The sequence below is a fragment of the Talpa occidentalis genome, unplaced genomic scaffold (genome assembly GCF_014898055.3).
Source record: "Talpa occidentalis isolate TD23 unplaced genomic scaffold, MPIMG_talOcc4v2.1 talOcc4.6, whole genome shotgun sequence".
NCBI lineage: Eukaryota > Metazoa > Chordata > Mammalia > Eulipotyphla > Talpidae > Talpa > Talpa occidentalis.
The window spans coordinates 57,031,129-57,058,640 of record NW_023604972.1 but is presented as its reverse complement, the minus strand read 5'-3'; the positions used below and the strand labels follow the sequence as shown (position 1 = coordinate 57,058,640).

The 27,512-nt window shown below is 32.9% G+C and overlaps 1 protein-coding gene across 1 annotated transcript in view; it reads right to left on the bottom strand.

Moving 5' to 3' along the window:
* CCSER1 (coiled-coil serine rich protein 1) overlaps positions 1-27,512 on the bottom strand; it is a 714,838-nt gene that overhangs the window by 448,774 nt on the left and 238,552 nt on the right. Inside the window, exon 4 of the mRNA XM_054688053.1 lies at positions 26,345-26,438. Coding sequence (XP_054544028.1) covers positions 26,345-26,438 — 94 coding nt within the window. The remainder of the gene's footprint in view (positions 1-26,344; positions 26,439-27,512) is intronic.

The following is a 27,512-nucleotide window of genomic DNA, read 5'->3' as shown; positions in this document are numbered from 1 at the left end:
TAATCAGGGACAAAGATGGACATTGTATAATGATGAAGGGAACTACTTACCAAGAAGGTATAATTCTCACTAATATGTATGCTCCAAATATAGGAGTACCTTGTAAATAAAGCAACTATTAAACAATAGTTGATATAAAACAATAGTTGATATAAAACGATATATCAACAAAAATGCAATCATTGTCAGAGATTTCAAGACACCACTGACAGCGAGAGATCACCCAGACAGAAATTTAACAAAGAAATAAAGATTTAAATGAAATATTAGAACAGATGTATTCACTGGACAGAGTTTTCCATCCTAAAAACAATTAATACAACTTCTTCTCCAGTGTGCATGGAATATTTTCAAGAATAGATTATATACTAGGACATAAAACAGAAAATATATGAAAATAGAAATCACGTCAAGCATCTTAACAGTTCACAAGGCTATAAAGCTAGAAATTAATAACAAAATGAATCCTGGAACAAATCAAAATATGTGTAGACTAAATAGAATGCTTTTGAACAACTCTTGGGTCAACCAAAAAAATGAAAGAAGAGATTTTTTTTAAAAAATCTAGATTTTCTTTGCTTTGGGGGAAGGAGTCCTTAAAGATGTTATGGTAAAACATAGTGTTTTACCTGTTTTCTTCTATATATTTTATGGTTTCAGGTCTTTTTTTAATATTTATTTTATTTAATATTTATTTTTTAATATTTATTCTGACTGGGTACAGTCAGAAACATGGGAGGGTAAGAGAATTCACCAGAGCCAGAGTAGGGAGCAGAGCAGGCAGAAGGACCGAGGTACACTGCTGAGGGGAACAGCGGGCGTGGCAGGAGTGGTCTGCATGCCATGTGGGACCCTCGCCCGGCGCCCGGGGATGGAACAAGCGCTGCAGAGGCTGTGGGCAGCTTCGCAGCCCAGTACTCAACCGCTGAGCCACTGGGGAGGCCCCCTGGTTTCAGGTCTTATGTTCAGTTCTTTTATCCATTTTGAGTTGATTTTGGTACATGGTGTGAGGTAGTGGTCTAGTTTCATCCTTTTGCATGTGGTGGTCCATGCAATGGAGCTGGTGGTCCCAGCTCTGTTTTTGAACAAATTGCAGATTCTTTGCATATTCTTTGCTCCTTCATCGAAGATTAGTTGCCCACATGTGTGTGCCTTTATTTGTTTATTGCAGCACTATTTATAATAGGTAAGACCTGGAAACAACCCAAATGCCCAAACATAGATGACTGGATCAAGAAGATGTAGATGTAGTACATATACACTATTCAGCAATCAAAAAAAGATAAACTAATACCATTTGCAGCAACATGGATGGAGTTAGAAGGGATTATGATCAGTGAAATAAGTCAGAAAGAAGGAAAGAGAAAAATATCAGATGGTGTCACTTATAGGAGAAATATAGGGGAGCCAAATACAACTTTAAACCAGAGACATTCTGTGGGGTGGGGGGAAGAAGTCGCAAAACAAGGGTCTATGGTGATGGTACACTGTGAACTGGTGGTGGAAATTCTATGGGAACTACACCTGATGTAAAATATATCTGAATATAAAGAAATTAATTTAATAAAAATCTAGAGATTAATGAAAATGAAGAGACAAGCCACCAGGCTCTGTGGAATTCTTTAAAAGCATGAGATTTCAGTAACACAGGCCTAAATTAAAAGAAAATAAAAAAGAAAAACACCACCACCACCACCAACAACAAAAAAAAACCCTCGAGATTCTAATTAAGCAATCTATATCTGCAGTTGAAGATACTAGTCAAAGAAACAATAACAGCACCCAAAAAAGCAGTAGGAGGCAAGAAATAAAAATTAGAGTGTAAATAAATGAAATAGAAAACAAAGAGACAGTCCAAAAGATCAGTGAAACCAAGAGTAGGTTCTTTGAAAAAATAAAATAACGTCTATTAGCTATGCTTACAAAGAAGAGAGAAAATCCAAATTGATGGATTCGAAAATGAAAAAGGTAAAATTAAAACAGGTATTGCAGAAATATGCAGGATCATAAAAACCTATTATAAAAGACTCAGCAAAAAAATTGGACAACCTAGAAGAAATTAACAAATTCTTAGAGTCATATAACATCCCAAGAATAAACTAGGATGAAATAGCTTAAACAGTCCAGTAAAAGGTGCTGAAATTAAAAGAGTAATAGAAAGCATCCCCAAGAACAAAAGCCACATGACTTCACTAATGAATTCTACCAAACCTATAAAGAAGATCTAACATTTACTTACACAAACTCCTCAAAATAATTGAAAAGGGAGAAATCTCCTCAATATATTCTATGAGGCCAATATTATTAGATTCCAAAACCCAACAAACATTGTACAAAAAAGGGCAATCAAGGACAAATATACATGATGAACTGGATGCTAAAACTCTCAATGAAATTCTGGCAAACTGAATACAGTTACCTATCAATAGATTAACCCACTACAATCAAGTAGGCTTCATTTCAGGTATGCAAGCCTGGTTCAATATACGTAAATCAATGAAAATCATCCATTAGATATACAAAAAGGAAGATAAAAATCATATGATCACCTCAATAGATGCCAAAAATTTTTTTTGACAAGATTCAATTTCTGTTTGTATTAAACATGCTCCAAAAATGGGAATAAAGGTAACTTAGTCTAAATATTTTGAAAGCCATATATGACAAACCTATAGGCAATGTTATACTCACTGGTGAAAAGCTGAGAGCTTTTCCCTAAGATCAGGAACAAGACAAGAGACATCCACTATCACCACTGATATTTAACATAGTTTTGGAAGCCCTTGCTGAAGCAAATAAGACCAGAAAAAGACAAAAATGTAATCCAAGTCGGAAAAGAAAAAGTGAAACACAATTTGCAGAATGTTCATACAATTAAAGAAACCAAAAGAATCTACAAGAAACTTCTAGAAACAATAAATGAATACAGTGAGGTGGCAGGACACAAAATCAATACACAAAAATCAGTGGCATTTCTATATGCGAACACTGTATCCATTTACAATTATTCAAAGAACAAATGGATCAAAAGATATTTGTATAAATAATAAAGTGGAGGCCTCCCTGGTGGTACAAGGGTTAAGAACTTACTATGACTCAATCCACAGCCTCTGCAGCATGAGTTCCATCCCCTGGCTGGCCAGGGAGTAACTCACATGGTGCAGCAGACCTCTCCTGGCTCACCCGCTGCTCCCCTCAGCAGTGTATTTCAGCTGATCTGCCTATTCTGTTCCACACTCTGTCTCTGGTGATTCCTCTTAGCCCCCGCACTCTGGTCTGTACCCCATCTCTTGTATGCATAAATAAATACATCTTAAAAAATAAGTAGAGCTTAACCCTTGTATAATGAACACTGAGCTTCAGACAATTGCCAGAAAAAAGTAGGCAAATTATTTTTTATAGGTAATAAGGGTATGTTTGGGTAATGAAGTATTTAGGAGGAAAAAATGATGTGGCAAATTGCTGGAGACCAGCCCCAGCTAGAAGCTGTGTCAGGGGTCTCAGAGAGGAGAGGACAGCGTCGGCCAAGTTTTCTCTCGGAGGACCGAGGGGAAGTGGAGCGAGGTAGAAGTGAGGTAGACACAGACACCTTAGTTCGTGCAAGTATCTCCTACTGAGGGTCTCAGTGGGTCTTTATTCATACCTTAAGGCGAGTGGTGGGATTACATCAGCGTAAGCATTGAAGCAGAGCAAAGACAATCATTACATATTTTCTCATGATCAGATCATGTGAAGACTCCCTTGGCCTTACACCTGTAGGCCATTTCTTTGGTAACCTAAGAACAATTGGTTTCCTAGGTACAGCTCATTTACTAGCATGATCAACAGCACGACATTTGGCAACATTTAAACTTTCCCAATTACAAATGTGGGTGTAAAATTCCTATTCTATATTCAATTACTAAAATCAAACTATTTCCTAGCACTCAATTAACTTGGTTAATATATTAATTACTTCAAAGTGGTTTAAAACAATTCATCAAATCTACGTAAGTTCTACTGAAGTCTAACTATTGACTAGAAATTCCTAACCTCCACACGGCCTGCAAATTAACAACCTCTTGCATACACCAGGAAATGTATTATTGTTGCAAACAGGTACCCTCCAGGTTAGGCTATGGTTTCCGAGCACAGCTGGTTCAGGGCAGCTTGTTCTCCATAGTTCTCAGGGTCAAAACATTTCTTTCCTAGCTACCTAAACAATTTTTTACTTCTTTTGTAATAGTTCATGCGTAAGAACAATGAGCCAATTGTCACCTGGGTCCGAATTAGGTTTTCACAGGCCAATTTATAACTAACTTACTTCAGCATTAACCAAGAACAAAGAGGAGAGCATTAGCAGGTGTTGCCATGGAGACTCCCTAGTTCAGATCTTCTTTGGGAAGTGCAAGAACTTCCTTCTTCTGGGAAGTAGAACTTTCCCTCTTCAGAGGAGCACAGGAACTCCCCACTTCTCGGGAGTCTCCCCCAATGCCTGGACCCTGTCAAGAGACAGCATGGAAGGTGCAGCCTGCCGCCGCAAATAATGTGGAGTATTTCATGGCCACGAGAATGAATCATATAAAGCCATTTTCAACAAAATGGAGGGAACTTCAAACATTTATAAGCATATATATATATATATATGTGTGTAGAAAAATAAATCAGAACAATGACAACAAATATTGGACATTTGACATTTGTAAAACAGACAACTGAACAACATAAAACTCTTAGAAACTACTGGACATGAACAAACATACTAAGGATTTTGAAGTGAAGAGGGAGGAGAACAGAGACAAGGGGATGAGAGATAGTGGCGGGAAAGTACATACCTACACATTGACATACATAACAAGCAAATTAATTAGACATCAAAATGTTTCTTATTAATCAAAAGCTTAAAATAAATGGTTTCACTTATTGTATGTCTATGCTAATACCAATGAATCACTGGTTACATCGTTTTTTAAAATGTATTACTATATGTTTTTCATAATTTTATACTTCTAAAATTATGCAAAGATTTGTTTCTTAAGAAAGAGGAAAAGTGCTACTATAGCAGTAATAAGAATAATATTATAATAACAGCTATTAAATCCTGAGTTTTCTGTATCAAACATCATGACAAGCTTTTCTAATGTGAAATTTAATTTAATCCTCACAATAACTTTTTAAGGAAAGTATTATTATTTATATTGTATAGAAATGTGATGTATGCAAATATTTAAGCAGTTATTAAGGGCTCACCCAAGTTTTGTTTTTTTAAAAAAAAATTCTTTATAGTAAGATTTTTTATTTATTGTATTTATTTTGTGTAGAAGATCTGGGGTGTAGGCCAGAGATGCAGGGGTTAAAAGGATTCTTCAGAGACACAGTGGGGAGCAAAACAGGTGGATCTACTTAAATACACTTCTGAGGGGAGCAGCAGGCAAGACAGGAGAGATCTGTTGCACCATATGTGCTTAATTCCCTGGCCAGTCATCGAACTAAGGTCTTCCCAGTGATAGCACCGAGATTTAACCACTAGGCCACCAGGGAGGCCCCCTCATCCCAGGATTTTAAATCAAGATTTTCTCACTGCAAAGGCCATGTTTTTATCTACTATTGATAAAATTTCAGATCACAATTAGCCAAGATAAAGAAAACTTGCAAGCTTTAAATCAAAGTAGCTCTTTAATTCTCAAGAAACATTATATGTATATTAACATTATAATCCCACTTCTGGCAATTATGTACCCACACAATCAGTAGTATATTTGTTTTCAGCTTTAAATTTTGTTAGTATATTAGAAATACTAAACTGAGGCACAAACCCCTCAATATCTGAAGTGTGTCACAGTATAAATCAAACAACGTTAAATGATTATACTGACCATGTTATATGCATTATCTCTAAACTTCCTAAAACAAAAAAATTGGGTCTCATTATACCTGTTTTATGGAAAAGGAAGAAAAATAAATTCAGAGATATTCACCAATTCTTAATAAATATCCAATTATTGAGAAAAAGGGGCAATGTTATTTAAGTTTTCTGTTTCCAGTATCTGAATTTCTATCTCATAATGTTACCTCTGTCCAGGATTATGAATAATTATTATATTCCAGAGGTGGAAAAAATATATATGCACTTATATAACTCATTATATATATGTATATACATATTGATAGGTATAACCTCTCATATTCATATTCTCATATAACCTCTCATATTCTCATATTCTCATAGTGTTGAATGTAAGTATCTTAAAATCTAAATATGAGAATCTTGTTACTATTCCTGCCTCTAATTTTGAGGTTTTTAATTTTATAAACAAGTATTTCCTAGATTTTAAAAGCTAATAAAAGCTTATATATGCTAGTATGTATATTGTTAAAATATAAAATATGCACATTTATACATAATACCATGAAATTTGTATTGTAAATTAGGTATCAACAGGAATATTTGAAATAAACAAAAAGTTTCTATCATATACTTCCCAAGAGTAAAATTTAATGTTGCTTGAAATATTAAATATCATTACCTTAGGCATCCTTGTACTGCAGAGTTTAGGTTAAAAAGTTAATAACTTAGCAAAAGTATGACTTACTTTTGCTATGTTTATAATTTTCATCTAATTTGAGAGTAAATACAAGTTTTTTTAAAACTTTTGTTTCCTACAGTGATTATTATAGTGTATAATAATTACTGGATTCATTTAATAAGAATAAATAAAATGATTTTGAAATTAAATATAAAGTGTAATAAATGGTTCATATATCCAAATTTTAATTTGTTTTCTTAAGGCATTCTAAAACTTTTTAAAAAGCTGTTTTATCAATCCAAGTAACTTTTCACGACTAAATGTCTATTTTTTATATGCTACATTTATTAATCATCATGAATTATGCCATTTTCACACAATAAAAATAATTTAAATCAAAAAAAAGTTAATAACTTACAGTATTACTATATTGATGATATATATGAACTGACAAAAATAAAGCACGAATCTCCCTGTGGTGCACAGGGTTAAGCACAGTGCTGTGAAGCTATCCACAGCCTCTGCAGCACAAGCTGAATCCCTGGACGGCCAGGGAGCTACCCACATGGCACAGCAGACCTCTCCGTCTTGCCCACTGCTCCCCTCAGCAGTGTATTTCAGTCAGTCTGCCTGTTCTGTTCCCCACTCCACTCTGACTCTGGTGACTCCTCTCATCCCCCACACATATGGCCTGTACACCCCAGCACTGTCTTCATGGAGTTATCCACATCATCTTTTCTTATCAAATCAGACAACCTGCAGCATCTGGGATGTCCTTTGCTCCTTTCACACTTCATTCTCCAGTCTTTAATGCATTGCTTCCTTTCCTTATTAGCCAAGCAAACTCTTAATACTTTAAATCTACAGTCATTTATATATTAAAAATGTGCCTATGAACATATGTAGTTTTTCATTATGTAGGTTACACCTTAGTAAAAAATGACAATTTTACCAAGAAAAGGTTTTACTAACTGCTGTAGTTCCTAGCACCAGGCACAGCAACAGTTCAAGACTTGAAATTTAACATAGTCAGGGCCTCCCCAGCGGCACAGTGGGTTGAGCTCAGCACTGTGAAGCTGTCCGCAGCCTCTGCAGCACGGGTTCAATTCCTGGCCAGGGAGATACCCACATGGCATGGCAGACCTCTCCTGTCTAGCCCGCTGCTCCCCTCAGCAGTGTTTTTGGTCATTCTGCCTGTTCTGCTCCCTGCTCTGTCTCTGGTGAATTTTCTTACTCTCCCGTGCCTCTGGCCTGTACCCCAGTGCTTGTATAAATAAATAAAATAAATAAATTTTAACATAGTCAGGCTGGTACTAGTAAACAGTATGGTCCATTTGTCAGGGTCTAAGAAATACCTACACATAGGAGAGAGTTAATAACCCAGCTTGTCAATTAGAACTAAGAGAAGGAGGAACTACTTAACTCTTAGAAGTTAAGTGATTAATTCTTCTATTGTTTTCTTGCTCACTTGCAATCCCTTTTTTCATATAAAAATGTCAAAATCACTTTCTCAATTTCTTTTTTTTTTTTTTAAAGATTTATTTATACAAGCACTGGGTATAATCAGAAGTGCAGGAGGGTGAGAGAATTCACCAGAGCCAGAGCAGGGAGCAGAACAGGCACACTGATGAAGTACACTGCTGAGGGGAGCAGTGGGTGTGGCAGGAGAGGTCTGCATGCCATGTGGGACCCTCACCTGGTGGCCAGGGATCAAACCGGTGCTGCAGAGGCTGCAGGCAGCTTTGCAACCCAGCACTCAACTGCTGCGCCACCGGGGAGGCCCACTTTCTCAATTTCTAAAAACAAGATGTCAACAAGAGAAAGGAATGAGAATGTCTGCATGATCAGACATTACTAGTGATAAACTTCAGTTCTGATAAGGACAGCCTGGCAGATAAAACAGATAAATAAAACTCAAGAGAAAAATCAAAAAAGACAAAATCTAAAACACTGATTCAACCATAGTTGTGAATTGAAAGCTGTGAATTTTTATAATTCTACTACCAAAATACCAAAAACTTGAAAATGGTAATAGTCCTAAAAAGAACATGGTAAAATAACTGCTCTCAAATGAAACTGCCGGTCTGTAGTTTTATTGAACCCTTTTAACACACAGCTTGCCAAGAGTCAGCTGGCCACACTTTGACAACTATTGTTCTAATAAAGTAACGATAGTAAATCCATTTCTTTAGTAGATGAGTCAATGATGAACAATTTTATCCCTGTTGCCACAGAATATAAATTAATAAAGGGATTACATACAATATGTTAAAAAAAATTGGATAGGATGGAACTGCCCAGTTTATTAAACCTTAGCAACTGCTGAAATAATGGACTTAACAAGTCAAGATAAATGAGAATGAGAAGAAGCAAATTTTCTGTACCTACAGTATGAAAAGTAGGAGTTTGGTTTGGTACATGTTCCAGGGGGACTGATGGCTATCCAAGTGAAGATACCAAGTAAACAGTTAATGTATCAGGGCTACAGATAGAAACTTTGGAGTTATATGCATTAACCAACACTTAAATTTAGGAGACTGGATGAAGTTATCAAAGGCATTGTTGCAAGCACTTTTTTTTTTTTTTTAAATCTGGGAATTGAACCTAAAAATATCCCAAATACTAAAAATGAAGCTGAAATGTACCCAGCAAAGGAGACTTTAAGGTAGACAGTAAAACAGATAAAGCAGTTTGCTGGAAATCAAATGAGGAATCAAAGAACAAATAATTATTCATATTTGCTGTATTTATATTTAATGTTAATATTCAATAATAGCCTTTGCATACTATCATTCTTAGAAAAAGGTTATGATTTAGGCATATATTATGCTTATTTTAGTGTGAAGCTAAAATAAAATGGCTAAGCAACTAGTTAAATTTACAGAGTTAATGTCAGAACTGGGGTTCAAATTTAGGTATGGGTGATTTCAGAAACTGAGTAATTTATTCTAGACCTAAAACCCTACATATAAGTTATGTGTGAGGCAAAACTAAGCCCATACCGCTTTTATTAAAACTCAAAATGTGAATTTCCCTTATTATTGTCTCTTATTATGACCTCATTTTATTTACAAGTAAAATTTATACTGTAAGAATTGTGCCGTTATTTTAAAAGCATATTACCATAAGCTTAAAATAATTAAATCTATCATCTAACAGGTCATTTTTATTCATAAATTATTTTAAAAAATAATTTTTGGAACCTAGTATGTACTAGAAAAATTTGTTTTCTAGTGATTTCCAGCATGAGGAGATCTGGGTGCTTCAGAATTAGAAAGGCATGCTGCATGCAGCAGGTAATCACCAACCACCAACCAGTGATCCATCTCTCTGAAGCCAGTGGAAGGACTTCTGAAAATCTCCTATTTTTAGTTCTTGTGGGATAGTCTTTTGTTAGCTGCATGCATTTGCCACTGATTTTTCAATGTTACTCTGAGGTAAAAAGCAATTAGATCACAAATATGGAGACAGGGCCAAGCACCCTCCCAACAATATTACATGAAACTAACTTGTGTGCTTGATGAATACCAAGCAAAAATCAGAATAATAAAAAAATAACAAAATCACTATGATTTTATTTCTTACACACTCTTGAGTGTAGAAAGAGAGATTTCTAAATTTACATACCCATCTAATTACCACTAAAGGGATGAAATTTAAAAATTCAAATATTGCATGAAACAGTGAGTAGGAAACTGAAATAGTACTTTATTAATGTATTATTTATTGAGCTATCTGTAATGGGATACTTCCCCCACACTAAGATTCTCTAGCATATTTATTTCTATCAAAGCCATGCACTTGTGGAGTTTTCTGAGAGATTTATAGGATGAATTGTAATGACAAATTGTGTAGCTTTGTTCTATGCATTTTTTCTAACTATGCTAGTTCTTTTACCGAGTTAGTAAAATATAACTGTAACCTCACAAACAAATAAGGTTTCTGGTAAAAGTTAACTTTTCTTCCTAAACTGAGCTGTGGGGAGTAACTCTCTATGGTATAGAGACATGTTCTCTGTCACCATACTGAGATTAAGGTCCTGTCACCAGAATGTCTATGTGAATATATAATAACCAAGTTCACTTGAAAGATTGCTTAAGGAAAGGATTGTGACTTGTTGTTTATTTGCTTGTTTGCCTTTATAAGCTATATCAAATGGCTCACAAAATCAATTTGTACAACACCCATTGCATAACTGCAGTTTAGACATGTGAGGTTCTGCTTTTTGTAGCTACAAAATGTCTCATGACTCTCTTTAGCTCTCCACATAGTTCTATCTGTCCATCTAGGTACTCTCAGTCTTATGATTGTGTTCTATTTCTTCATCTATTTGTACTTTTACATTCCTGAAGGGTAGAGGTAGATATTTGAGTGAATTCAGATATTAAATTGTATTGGAAATCATTACTTTCTTTGATCTAAGTAATGACCTAAAAAGAAACATAAATCATTCATCTCTGTAAGCTAAGTGCCCCTTGAAATTAAAAACAAACCATCAGGGATTTTTTATTATTATTATTGTTTTTAATTTGGTGTTTAAGCTGAGAAAAATCCATCCCAAGGGTTCTTTATGTTAATTTCACAATGTTTATACCAACTCCCTCCAACATTCCCTCCTAGGAAAGTTAAACTATTAAATTGTGAGCATTCAGCAAATGTTCCTTTTTTAAGTCACCAATAAAATGATTAAGATGAAGTGTGTAAACATAATTACTTAAAATAAATTCTATGAGTTCTATTTTATTATTTTAACTTATAATCTGTTCTCAAATTTTCCTTTTCTTTCCTTCTACCAAATAGATATCACCTTCTCCTTAAACAATTTTAGTTAACATAATTTAGATTGATGCATACGATAAAGCATAAAATATTGTTTCATTTCTAAAGTTTCAAAATATTAACCTGGATTTCTGCTATTGGTTAAACTTGTATACATGTCACAGAATTATCAAAGATATCTTCAAATCCTTAACTAGCTCAGATAATACTGCAAATGCCTTCCTAATTAATTTCTCCAAAAGCAATGTGCCAGAAACAAAAGATCACCTTGCTAATCATTATTCATGTTATACATATTCAATAATTATTTATACACACACATTTATTACGGAGTTTATTAAATCCCTGGAGGGAAAAAGGTAAGGTATGAATATATAAGCATAGGAACCACATATTTTATTTTTGGAAAATAAATTCTTGAGAAATGTTTGTTCCATGGCTTTCACAGCTGATGAATTTGGCTATACTTCTAAAGTATGGCATTCCTGAAACATTAACTAGTGTGGCTGCTCAAACATTTAAACATTCAAATCCCTGAGAGCCAGTGAGAATTGTCAATAAAATTGGAATTAGCGATGTGATATATTTTAATTTACGTATGCTTTTAAGAATACTAAGATAATGTGCATTGATTTCCTTTTGATAATTTTCACTTAGAGTTTGTGCTGAGGATTAAAAGTATATAGACTTTGCACTCAAGGCAGAAATATCCTTGAAAAGGTATTTTTCACACTGTCACAAGTGATTTTTACTTAATTTTAACATTTTTTTCATGTTTTTGTATGGCTGAGATATTTTTCTCTAGTGAGGTGAGAATACATTTAATATATGAGTTTAAATGTCAGGTATAAATTCTTATGCAAATATTCATTCTCACAGCATATCAGAAATGCATATAAATGTATAAAATGAATACAAATTGTAACTGCAATCTCATTAATATATATAAAGAGGAAAATTTCAACTGGCATCCTCTTTGGAAGTGTACCAGATAGAAAGATCAATGAAATGATAATTACTACCAGTATTTTTTGCCTAAAATTTGTTGAGGACATGGAATCTTCAGAAGTCATTTGCTACATCCATTGCATATACTTATTTTGTTATGATTATCCCATTTGTCTTTCATGATATGGTATATAAAGAGTAGAGATTTCCCTGATACTTTCAATCCTCAGACATTAGAACTGATATTCCTTCTATATATTTACATCAATATTGTTCCACTTTCATTCAATGATTGATTCATTATCCTGAATTATTTATTAGATGTAATTGACATCTTTGCTAAACACAGAATATCTGCTGAAGTGATGTGAAATATAAAATAGTTTAAAATATTATATTAAATATTATTAAATATTATTATATTAATATATTATAATATATTATTAATTATTATTATATTAAATATTTAAAATATTAATATTAAATATTAAAGTAAAGTATCACCTTCATTTTTAACTAAAGGCTTAAAAATTGAAAATTCATACACAAGCCATGTAAAGGATAACTGTGATGAATATATGGATAATCTCATTGCTTAAATTTTGACAAGACACATAATCACTATCAACATATTGATTTTTAATGTCAGAATAATTTAATCTACATTTTTTGAACTATAAGTCTTTATCTGCTTTTATCACTTTGGATAGTGTCTGAAATAATTACTTTATTTAACATCAAGACACCAATTATAGTTTACACCTCATTTTCTGACAGTATTTTTCAAACCCCAGATGTTTGTTATTTCAAACCCTCTTCACACACATATTTACAACTCTTGACATAATAAAGGCCATCTATGACATTATTAACAAATAACTATAATGCTCTCAATATTTTTCTGAACTGTAAAAATAGGTATTCTCTTAATCTATTCAATATATTATATGATTATGAAATTTCAAGGGACAATTTCTTGTATTCTATGTGTATATGTAGTTTACTAACTGAAATGCCTACCATAATCCTAGGACTAATAGTACACCTTCAACAGATATTTATTGGACTTCAATCTTATGTAGAAACAATGGTAAATTTGAAGCTTAGGAACCTTTGAAGACATGCTAATGAGGTTTTATTTGGTAAAGAGGGTAATATGAAATATTTTAAAGATTTTTAAGTATGTCAATGACAAAGATCAGATTGTTGTGTTAGCATTCCTTATGGACAATATGGATAATGGATTAGAGGAAGTCAAACTTAGAGATACAGAAAAACATATATAAGGGATTAAGAGTTCAGTGAGGGTGGCATTTTCCCCTTCTGTCTGTAAGCAATAAACTGAGCAACTTCTTACCAAAAGTTTACAGAGACAGTATTTGGCATAAATATTGGTTGCATTTCAGTTATTCTAGCATACTCAGGCTATGGCTATTGAAAACTTGGTTCTTAAAATAAGAGATCCCCAATTACACTACAAGCTTTTGGAAACTGTGATGAAAAAGGTGGAAAATCAGATGACAAGGAAATGGAGCAAACTGCTATGATAACAACTAATAAAATGATACTATTGAAATTTCAAAATCCAAGGAAGAGTAACTATAATCACTTTTAGTGTGGAAAATTAAAGCAATTTAGTTATAATAGTGTGAATATTCATTATTATTTCTCTCTTTTCTGCCTCAGGAACTGTAGAAAATTTTCATATCAGTGGTTATTTTTCTTGTTAGTGAGCAAGTTTAACATATGCATTCTACTTTCAGAAGAAAGACCAGCATTTGCTTTCTTAATTACTTGTTCATTTTGATAGTGACAGCTGATGTTGCTGGCATTATTCAAGCAATTGTATGGAGATGTCACCATATAATTGTAAGAGGCCATGAAATTTTATATTGAGACACATATTTTCTTTCTAATTGCTCCAGAAAAACCATGCTGAATGGAAGAAATCTTTTCCTTTGACTGTATCCTCTAATGAACTTGGGCATTGACTGCCCTTTTGCACAACAGAACAGTTTATAATGGTAGGAGATAATACAATAGCAGGTTACAAGTAAATTCTATGACTTCATTAAAATTGTTGACATTTAATATTAAACTAGGTCAGAATGTTTAAACATTTTTCAGCTATAGTTGATTAGATTTTGAAAACTGTTTTATTTAAAAGCCTTCTTCGTAGGCTAAAGCAATCCTCTTGAAATATAGCAAAGTCTGACAAGGAAAATAGCCACAAGCACACTTAAATTCACAAATTCAAATAATTTACCCTGTACAATACTGGCAATTATAATGAAAAATAAAATAATTAATTAAGATTGTGCTTACCAGGTGGAGCTAGTCAATTTATTATTAAAAGTCCTGTTTCTAATACAAACTAACTGTATGACCTTGAACAAGACATTTATAGCTGACTATTCATGGACAGCAGAAACAGGAGGAGCCCTACATCACAATGTTTAAATTTCTTTCAGTCAGGGCCATTCTCTGCTATTTAAGTGCACCATTTAACACTGTGAACTGAAAATGGGGGAAATGTGTGTTGTGAATTCCATATTTTGAAAAATTAGTTTTATATCTAAAAATGGGAATAGAAAATTAAGTATCAAATTAACCATTGTGTTAATTGATAAACTAATGAAGTGGTCAACAGAAAACAATGAACAAAACTATTATAATTTTGAAATATTAATCCTGAAAACAGGTATAATTGATAATTGTATAGTTTTTCATTTGAGTAGCACCATTATACCTATCTACTCTATCAGTCGACAATAATTAAATGACTGTTGTTTCAATTAGGACAATTACTAAACTTGTCCACACAATTCTCTTTAAATCTAATTAGTCATTTGCAAAAACCTGGGTAAAGAATACAGGGGAAAAAGTATAAAAATTACATAAAAAATATTTTATTATATATTTAAATTTGATAATATGAAATTATTATGGAATGATACTTTCTGGATAAAGTTTATACAAATGGAGGAAATTTTTCTCCAACATGTTAAAAAAAATGTTCAGATATATTTCTAAAGTGAACTATACAGCTTCCCACTTAAGGAGTGAATGCATAATATATACTTTCCCTTAATATTTCAGGGCCATAATAGTAATTTTTAATGCTATAAATTAATACATCTCAATACAGATAACTAATGACTAGCTAATATGGATAGAACTATTTGTTACTACATTTAATGAACCCACACTGTGCTGTTTATTAGTTTATGTAGTTTTCAAAACTTTTAACCTTTTCTCTTGCTTTTCGTCTACTAAACCTTATTTTTTAGCACATTCAGCATGCTTACTTGAAGAAACCCTTTTCTTATATGATGTTACTATGATTTTTTTTCAGCAGCCTTGGAAAAGATACAACCAAGTAGAACTGTATGTAAAATTAGAAACACCAAGGTCCAGAAAAAATAGTTAAAAGAACCTTTGATTTAATGTTAACATATGGGTTAATACTGGCTATATGAACTTTGATATTTTTTTTAACCATACGGTAGTTGAGTCCTCTAATGTACTTGGGATATATTAACATCTAGTTCAATGTGTTATTGTGATAATTTGAAGAGAGAGATATTTGACATTCCTTGTAAGCGATAAAGCTGAATCTAAATTTTTAACCATTACTATCATCATTACCAGAACAAGGTTGCCATCTTGTGGAATCCAAGCAGATAACAAGTACCCAAGCCCTTTATTGGCTTGTTTTAATAAAACTCATTTTAAAATCTCCTATTCTATTTTTTGTATTTTTTTTAATTTAGGTAACATTTCTTTACAATGCTATATATGACTCACAGGTGTAGGAGTTCACACCTCTTCAGATATATGTTTACTCCAACTTTTTTTTAAAGCAAAAAGGAAAAGAATAGCACCAGCTGATGGAACACACAAAATGATAACCAGTTTTACAATTGCATCCTCACTACAGTGTTACTCCAACCGTATGTTATAAGCAACTATTTTGCACCTTTAATATAACAACTCTTCTAATTACTAAACATCAGTGAAAGCTCTATCTAGTGAAAACATAAGTAGGAATCAGGACACAACAGCATAATTTAAATCCTAGTTCTGCCATTTACTAACTTACCCTGAACAAGTACTAATGTTATTCTGGTTCTCTATTCCTTCATCTAAAGTGAGGACAGTTTTTAGACAGTTTTAGCTAGGACTAAGTGAGATAATCAAAAGTTCATATAAATTATAGCTTAAAAACAGGCAAAACCATAAATAATTGCCTAGGCCATTGCTTCAGTATACTTCAGAAGTAAGTAAACTTTAAGCAAATAAAAAATTTAATTTCACCTTTTTGATGAAGTCAAACATGAGGGTGGGTAAGGCATGTACACATGGAGGTGTAGAATTGTACTCTTAGAGGGCCTCCCCAGTGGCGCAGCGGTTGAGAGCTGTGTTGCGAAGCTGCCCGCAGCCTCTGCAGCGCCGGTTCGATCCCCGGCTGCTTCCCAGCCACCGGAGGAGGGTCCCACATGGCGCGCAGACCTCTCCTGCTGCCCACTTCTCCCCTCAGCAGTGTACCTCAGTCTGCCTACTCTGCTCCCCGCTCTGGCTCTGGTGAATTCTCTCACCCTCCCGCGCTTCTGACTGTACCCACTGCTTGTATAAATAAATAAAAAATAAATAAAATAAATTAAAAAATAAAAAGAATTGTACTCCCAGAAATATAGTTATGTTAATGATTGGCAAATCACTAAAACCTGAGCAGGGAAAAGAAGATATGCCTGTAAATGAAAAAAATTAAAAGAACAATTGAAAAAAAAAGTTAGTGTACTTGTGATTTTAAAATTTTATGTAAGTTTATTTAATAAGCCAAAATGATCATAATGATTAATCACAGATCCTTTAGGAATAGAAAAACTTTGTTTGGGTCCAACTGGAAAACCCATTATTCATAATATTTTACAATTCAAAGCATAATTATTTTTTAATTGTGAAAGAGATTATTTACTTCATTGAATGGGCATACAACTTGAAAAATGCTGTTACTATACTTTTATTACTTTACTTACTGTAATATGTGTTAAATGTTTGAAAATAAATGAGTCACAAAATTATTTGCCCAAATTGTGACATTCCGTACTTAAAATTTGAAAAGTAATACATTTGAAAATGTGGTTGAGATTTTCCATTAGTCAGATTAACAATCAGATGGAAACTGGAAATATCACCAAAATTAGCAAGATAAGAACCCTATTAACCCTACAGTGTATCATATTATCATGCACATTATAAAATGCATGATAAAACAGTGTATGTTAGACATTAGACAGAACTTCCTACTATACTTTAACTTATTTCTCACAATGAGTTTATATGGTAAATGCTTTTATTACCCCCATTTTCAGATGAAGTTAGAGAAACAGAGAAATTAAGTAATTTGATCACATTTCCAAAACCTGGTTGGTGGCTGAGATTTGCCTAACTACAGTGTCTACATTTTAATCCACGTGTTGTACTTTCAAAATCATTGTCACAAATTTCTTACTGTTGATGGAAGATACCTTGCATGCTCTTTTTCTGACCTGGACATACCAAAGCTTGTAAAAATTTATAGATGAATTTTATAAGATGAATTTATAGATGAATTTTTGCTGTATGACTGCTATTGCAATTTGTACATTACCACTCATTTTTGCAAAACCACTAGGGTTTCATCTCAGCTCTGCTGTGCTTATTAGTCATTAAAAATTAATAACAAAAATTACCTCATTAATTAATAGGCACAGGAGGAGTTCCTAACTCACTGCGGAATTTTATATTGCTTATTCATCAAACTCAAAATAATTCAGCAGCTACCTAATTAATTCCTAATTGATATCATTGGGCTATTAGTTCCCCATTCCCATCTCGACATATACCAAGAGATACTGCTCCCTAGAGTTTTGTAGAGGTAAGATCCAAAATAAAAACCAATATCTATATTTTTTCACTCAATAATCAAAGTGAAGACTGCATTATTTTCATCACAGAATAATAACTAAAACATATTTTCAATTAAGTAAGTTACAGGTATGTAACTTACAAATGTAATACAAAGTAACAACCTGACTTCCTCTATGAACATTAATGATTTGATTTTATAAGCTCTAAATTATTTAACATAGGAATATATTCCTTATCTCTGATACTGCTATCTTAAATATATAATGCTATTTTTGACATATGAATAACAACTAGAAAAAATATTCAATGCATTTTAAGACCATTTATCTTAACACAAGGAAATATACTACCCAGTTATAAGCAAAGTGCCGTCATTAATTTTTGAATAAGTAATAATAACTAAATATTACTTAAATGATAGAACTTAGAGAGTAAAAATTCAAATCAGAGCATATTTTACAATGAGTGATAAAGTAATAAGAAATTAAGAAAAATGAAAAAAAAGCAATTATAGGACAAGCTCCTAGTTAAGGAATTAAAGCTATGAGTGCCTTGGTGGTGGGTATAGTGTACTAACATATATCTGAAGAGGGTTGATCTTACACCTTTGCATCATATACCATGTTGTAAATCATCATTACTTCAACTGAAAAAAAAAATAAAAACTACAATTTCAAGAGAAGTAACTAAACATCACTGGGTTCCTGTTTTAGTCTACATAAATGTGAAAGAAATTTACATATAAATATGTAACCCATTTAGATAGGATGATATTTGGAGCCAGATATTACTGGCATTGCCATTTGAGGATAACTGACTCAGAAAAATTGGATCACTTGCTCAAGGACCCTATGGCAGGGAGGGATGAAATTCTAACTTTGATGTGTCTGTTTCCAAAGAACTTGCTCTCATTTGGTAATCACTTGCAGTTTCTTCAGTTTGAATGGATATTTAAGATGCAACTTTCTCCTAGAGTTACTGTGAGAACTGACTTGATATACGTTAGAGTTCTGAGCATGGCTCATTATAGGCATTCAATATTCCTTCCCATTAATTTAGAACTTTAGCTACTATTGCTAAGACTTATATACAACTCTCACTCAGTTTTAACACAAGAGTCATGGAAATATGTGGGGAAAGAGTATTTTAATGAATATTTTCCAAACTGGAAACACCAAAATGTGTCTTGGTTTCTTTCAACTTTAACCATTTAATTAGTTTTGATGTTCAAATTAGTAGGGTGCATGTTTCTCATCAGTTTCTGCCAAGATGAAGATAATACTACAAGCACCCTAAATGTGCCCTTGCTCTACTTTATTGTGGAAAGAATACCTCAAAATTAAGTGTTCTAAAACTAATACCCAATAGTTTTTTTGCCTTTTTGTTTTATGTTTAACTGAACAGTATGCAGTGTTCAAGATCTAATTGGTGTCTTGATAACATCCATTTACAGAAAAGTTGTCATGTTCAGTTACATAAGGGTTTCATTTTGGAAGCAGTTCATTTTGGAGATCTCATAAGACAGTTATATTGCTAAACATTAGATATTCTTTTAGCCTTATGGTAATTACCTTATCTCAGGAAAATGTCTGACAACATTTACTTTATTTTGAACATTAAAATTATCAGAGGAATATGAACTATGCACAAAAAAGTGGATTAAAGATCATCATAATGCTACAAGCTATCTCTGGACTTATGTCACCATTTAGAACTCCTTCTCCTAGAATAATAGCACTATGCCAAAGAGCTTGTACTGAAAAGAGGTACTGAAGAAATTGTTCCTGATACTAAATCATGTTTATCTTAAGAGGACAAGTGAATAAATATCTTTCAGCTCATAGCAACAAGAATCACTTTATTGTAAAAATGCATGGTTGTGTTTAAACAACAAAGTTGCTGGTTCTTTGGCCTCAAATTCCAAAGACTTAACAACAGACCCACTGGTTCTCAGGACTTCAAACTTTAAATTACACCACCAGTTTTCCTGAGTACAACTTGAAATGGCTGATCTGGTCATGGCACTTCTCATCATGTTAGTCAATTCCTGTAACAAATCTCTCTACCTATCATCTATCTATATCATTGATTGTGTTTTTCTGGAGAATCTTGAGCTATAAATTCTAATAAGAGAAGAGTGGTTCTAACTAGAAGATTCCCTTTTATTGATTTATGGACCTCTGAAATATACTGTAAAGACATTCTTCATTCAGTAGTTCTAAATTTGTTGAAACCTATAGTAATAAAATGAAATGACAGAAACAAAAAAGTATGGATTAATTAAATGCATATATTTTAATCATGCAAATTAGTTTAATGTTTTCTTTTTTCTTTCTTCACATCTACTAGACCACATAAAGTAATACTTTCTACTCATTATATAATGTTGGTGTCATGTGCCAACATTACCTATAGTTTCATCTAACTTTTAAAATCCTTCCTTCATCATTACCCTATTTACTTCAAATGATTATTATTTAGAAAAGTGCTTAAATGAATAGAAAAAAAATCCTAAACACAAAAATATAAATTATTTTAAAAATTAAACAAAAATATAGTTGGTATTTATCCCTTTGACAGATCAGGGTTTAAATACATATTCACGGTAAAGAAAAAATGGAAGATTACTTATTTGACTCACAGAAATATTAAATGCTTGTAAATTGTTTTAGTCTTTTTTTTAATGAGTTGAGGTATATCTAACCATCACTTTTAAAACCTTACAAAAAAAAAATGTGGCAAAAATAATAACATGGACCTCCCTGGTGGTGATATCACAGCACTGTGAAGCTATCCGCAACATCTGCAGCATGAGTTCGATCCCTGGTCTACCAGGGAGATAACCACGTGGCGCAGCAGGTCTCTCCTGTCTCAGCTGCTGCACGCCTCAGAAGTGTATTTTAGTGGAATTGCCTGTTATGCTCCCCACTCTGTGTTTGGTGAATCCTCTCACCCTCCCGCACCTCTGGTCTGTACCCCAGTTCATGAATGCACAAATAAATGAATCTTTATAAAAAAATAGTAACACACCAATCAGAATAAGAGTGAAGAGAAATATAAAATATGGGAAACATTACTAATATATTTTTATCAAGGTATCATGATAGTACCTCATTTTTTATAACAATTTGATCGTATATGCATTATAAATGGTGTCTCAAATAGAAAAATAATAAAGTACATGTTTTACCACAGATGAAATGAAATGTCTGATATTAGACAAGTAGATACTCTTATATTTGAAATATGATTTATATTAATAATTATAAATAATGTTTCCCAGGAAAATAATTTAAGCTTTAATTTATGAAAATACAATAAAGGACATCTGAGAGACTTGCCTTATAGATCTTTTTAATATAAAGTTTAGTTTTTAGATTAGAAATTGTAAAGATAAAATTAGATAATGTGAAGTTTGAGTAAATTATTCAGGATAGTTGCTTTTATTTTTCTCCTCAAGGCAAACTACTTTGATTCAGATACTGCTCTATCATTGCAATTGCCTTGTATTGTTTTCATGAAAAAAATATCCACTTACTGCACTATAAAACAGATATTTTACATGTACATTTATTCATTTATTTATTTATTTTTTATTTATACAAGCACTGGGTACAGTCAGAAGCGCAGGAGGGTGAGAGAATGCACCAGAGCCAGAGCGGGGGGCAGAGCAGGCAGAAGGACCGAAGTACACTGCTGAGGGGAGCAGCGGGCAGCAGGAGAGGTCTGCGCGCCATGTGGGACCCTCCTCTGGTGGCCTGGGAGCAGCCGGGGATCGAACCGGCGCTGCAGAGGCTGCAGGCAGTTTTGCAACCCAGTGCTCAACCGCTGCGCCACCAGGGAGGCCCTATTTATTATTTATTTTTGAAAGATTTATTTATTTATACAAGAACCAGGATAAAGGCCAGATGCACAGGAGAGTGAGAGGATTCACCAAAAACAGAGCAGGGAACAGAACAGGCAGACTGACGAAATACACTGCAGAGGAGAGCAGCTGCATAGACAGGAGAGATCTGCCATGCCATGTTGGATTCTCGCAGGCCAGCCGGGATCGAACCCACGCTGCAGAGGCTGTGGACAACTTCACAGTGAGGCGATCAACCGCCTGCACACCAGGGAGGCCCTTTGTACCATATTTACATTACCTATTCTTTTAGGAAGGAAGATACATTAACTTAGGACTCCAAATATATATTAATATATTTAAATTATTCATGAACCTTCATTTAAGTCTTTTTTATTGCACTGGACAAAGAAAAACAAACTTTTTGAAACCTCACTGCAACGTTAAACTCACTTTTAGGAAAGATACAGAAAGCACTGAGAAATAAAAAACATTTAAAGATGTACAGAACTACTATGACTCCAGTAATAAATAGCCATCTTTAACAAATGAGATATAGTGAGATATAGTCATTAGTACAAAATTCGTCAAGATAGATGCCTAAATATTCAAGTAAGTTAATATTCCAAAATTATAGGCATTTCTATGAGAGAGACCTTAAACTACACAATTCACATTGTCTTTACCTCTTCTGTTTGGGATAGTCTAATATTTTACTTTGCTGGTTGTTATAGTTTAGCTCATACTGCTTATACTGAAAGTAGTACATCAACCAATAATGAATAATATCATATGAATGTTAACCCATTTAAGTTAATTGTGTGTAACACTGTCCTTTAGAACATTTCTTCACAAACTATATCACTCAAAATGAACAGCAGCCAATGCAAACATTTAGAAAACTTGCAAGGGAATAGTAATTTTATATTACATATATATACATTTTATACATATATAGTTATATATTTTAAAATATATTTATATATTAAAATATATCCTAATTATGCATTTGTATTTTATATTATGTATTTATATTTATATATACATATATTTAAAAATAAATATATAATATATTTTAAATATATGAAAATATATTAAATATAAAATATATAAATATAGTATTATATATATGACAATATATATATTGGACAATATTTGCGAAGCAAAAATCCTTCTATGGATTTTTGAAAATATCATCTTGGCCATTATATTGTACCTTAGTATAAAGTCATCATCTTGGCCACTATATTGTACCTTAGTATAAAGTGTCCCAATTTTTTGCTCTGATATGACTCTATAGCCATAAATTGAAATGCTTTAACAAAACAATTTTTTATGATTTTTGAAAATCACTTCATTAAAAACATCATTTTAGAATGTTTAACACTAGTGGGCTTTTTAACACTAGTGGGTGTTTTATAAAACACTAGGGTATTATGTACTTCATTCTGTTATTGTAAAAAATCATGATATGTAAATACTACAAATCTTCTGAGTTAATTTCAATTTATGAATAGCTTGGTAAAAGCTCAAACAATGAGCAGCATCCTATATACACATTTTGAAAAGTTGCAAGGGAATTGTTCACAACAGACTTTTGAACTCTGTCCAGTAAAATAACTCTCTTAATAAAAGGTGTTCAATTGTGAAGAAAACCTTCAAATCATTTATAACCTAACCAAATGATTCATAAAATAAATGATGATACTTTTCATATTTGTAATACGTTTCTGATAAGTGAGATAGTCCTTCAAGTGACTTGGATTTATTTAAGGCTAATTGCTAAAATGTCTTTTGAAAATTGATCTCACTTTTGATGCCATATTGTGTGATTTTAAAAAGCTACAAATATTTGTTGATGCACATTTGCTCAGAAAGAAGAAATTCTGGCTGAATAAGTTTATGCATGTCCTTTACTAAGCAACATATAAGGGTCTTGTCAGTCTAAAAGAAGTGTTAATTTTATTTATTTAGTTAAATGATTAACTGATTAACAATTAGTTAATTGATAACCGATATATATAAAAAGTTTTTTAGGGCCTCCCTGGTGGCACAAGTTAAGTCTCTGCACTATGAAGATACTGGCAGCCACTGAACCACAAGTTCAATCTGGCCAAGGAGCTAAACCACATGGCACAGCCGACCTCGCCTTTCTTGTCCACTGCTCCCCTCAGTAGTGTATTTCACTAGGTCTGCCTATTCTGCTTCCCATTCTGTCTCTGATGAATCCTCTCACCACCCCCATGCCACACCTTGGCTTACACCCCAGATCTTATATGCATACATAAATAATAAAAAGAAAGTTTTAAAAAAGGTGTATTAGTGCTAATCATTCTAAGATAAAGTTTTAGGTATGGCTACTTAATCCATTATTGTAAAGCTCTCCATCAACAATGTATCTTTCCAAACATGCTGTATCATATATAGACATCTTCATTATTCCATCTCATGACTGCTTAGTAGACCATTGATTTTTTTTTTTTAAAGATTTATTTATGTATTTATACAAGCACTGGGTACAGTCAGAAGCATGGGAGGGTGAGAGAACTCGCCAGAGCCAGAGCGGGGAGCAGAGCAGGCAGAAGGACCGAAGTACACTGCTGAGGGGAGCAGCGGGCGGCAGGAGAGGTCTGCGCGCCATGCGGGACCCTCCTCCGGTGGCCGGGGAGCAGCCGGGGATCGAACCGGCGCCGCAGAGGCTGCGGGCAGCCTCGCAACCCAGCGCTCAACCGCTGCGCCACAGGGGAGGCCCTAGACCATTGATTATTAAACAAGTGGACTCTTGAAGGATACTGGAGGTATTTCTAGTATTTTGCTATTATACATATTTTACATGAGTACTAATATATATACATTATTGGCATATTTCCAATGTTTTAGGATTATATTTCTACAAGACAGATTGTTGGATCTAAAAGTAAATAAATGTAGAATTTTGCTAGATATTGAAAAATTCCACTTCAGGAAAGTATATATATTTCACCAGATGTATGTATTTTTTTTAAAAATATACATAATTATATAATTGTATAAGGTATCTGCATAAAAGTGAGAATAGTCTAAGCTTTTTAATGGAATAACTATCAAATCAATTGCAGGAAGACTGCCCCAAGAAATAATTATTCTAAATTTATATTCTACTTAAAATATTTTAAAATGTCTTCTTCATTATTCCTTACAATAGCATAACATTATGAATATCATTTTTGCACTAATTTGACATTTTAATATATTATCTATAAAATAAAAATACTGAATAAGAAAAATTCATCATAAAAATTACAGATGGTATCTTAGAGTAATCTTAGAAACTGTCTGATTGCTAAATGTTAAAAATAAGGACACTAAGAAGAGGCCGATGTTCTTAAATTTATGCAGTAATACCCAAGATTTAAAGCTCCACTTTAACATCAGTTTTACTTTTAAACATATTTTTATTGAAGTAACACTGCGTTATAACATTATACGATCTTCAGTTATGCATAATTATAAAGCAACATCTATATATATTACATCAAGTTAAGCACTAAAAGTCCAATTCTTTTCTTTACCATACATCTGACACCTTATATCTAATAATCCACCCCTGTCATTCCCTTTTATAACTGCTAATTCTACTTTAAATTGAAATGATTATATTAAAAGCATTATTAGCTGTAAAAAATCTATAAAATCTGGCCTTTATAGTCAAACATATAAATTTTAATGAAAAATTATTTCCTAAAATCTACTTTAAAGGCAATAATTTTGGTATTCAGAGGCATGGGATATTAGACTTTAACACAAATTTAAATAATTAGAAAAATATACTCCTTAATTCATTTATCAAGAAATTATTTCTTGCATATTGTAACTCAATGTTTTTTAAATGTTTATAAGTATGTGCTTATGAATGTTATTGACAATTATTATTTTGAGAAAAACTGTATTGAATCAGTAGTAAATTATATAATCATTATTGAAATAAATAAAATTGGAAGTGTAAATACAGAGTCATAAGGCTTCAATTTGATTAAATAAGACAATTGCAAAATGGGATTGTAATTATTATTTTCTTTCCCCAAAAAAGAAATTATTAATGTTCATTATGTAAATTAATAGAAACTTCTTCTTTAAAATAACTTTTATTTTATAGTCCCTTCCTATTTTATTATGATGTTTTAACTAGACTTATAAAGCCATAATAGATTTCAACATCAACAGAATCATGGGTTCATGGTATCTAGAATATGACTGTACTTGAAATAGACCTACTAAGGCTTGAAAAGAATGAATGTCACTTAAATATATCTTTAGTGAAAGCTAAATGACCTCAATCAGAGTTTCATGAATTGTGCATTTATTCAACACTTACCAGAAGGATGCAGATTCTTTTCTTCTAAAAATTCTAGATCAAGCATTAGATCATCTTCATCTAGTTCACAAGATCCTAAGTTATTCAAAACATCCTGAAGACAAAACAAAATCACTAGTTAGATTCAAAAACACTGAGAAACTGTGGAGATACCTACATGCAGATGCCAAGAAGTAAGGATTTCAAAATTAGAAAGTTTTAACTGAATCCCAGAAATATTTATTATTATTTTATTAATAATAATAAATTTATTATTATTATATTATTTTAATATTTATTAAAATTATCTATCATTGTAACCTGATTTAATGGTGAAGGATAAATTGACTCAACTTTGCACCAAGCTCTTTCCTATAGCTGGTGGTAGTGTTTTGTTAAAGGTCTACCTCAATCACACTTGGGTTCAAAGTTAAGATTACAACTGTATATATATATATACTTATTTCTGTTAACCATGTTCTAAGTACCTCAGTGCTGGCAACAGGAGCAAGGCTCTGTACTTGAAAGGAATAGAGAACAATTCTAAGCCTGGACTTTTCCCAACAACGATCTCCCTCATAATAATACAGCTACTAAAAGAGGATTAAGTGAGAAGTCTGAAGTTAAGTAGTCTTTTGTGGAAGGCATAAATACACACCCCTGATTTACCTGAGAAACAAACACCCCTCATTTACCTGTAATTAGAACCAGGTTATTATCCTGTCCACAGTGCAACCAGAAATTCTCAGTTCATTCTGTTCCTGTCCCACAACTAGAGGAAATAATACTGGTTTCAGAACAAACATATCAAAGCCGAACCACAGCTGAGGCTGATGCTAGTCTGAAATTATTGGAAACAGATTGACTAAGGAATTGGGCTATGGATGGGAACAACTGTAAATCACCAATCACCAAAATAACAACATGAACTACCTTCAGAGGTTTGAACTCTTGGTGCTTGCTTGCAACAAGCTCCTGATATACAACTGCCTATCTCCTAATTCCTACTGCTTACCTGAACTAGCAATCCAATCATCTAAACAGGTGCAGGGGTGCTGGCCAATAAAGCAACAGACACCAAAACATCCCAAGTAAATAATATATTAAAGATAATATAAATCTAACTCACCAAGACAAAGAAAGAAAGCTCTTCATCTTAACCCATAAACACTAAACATAAAGAGATGGA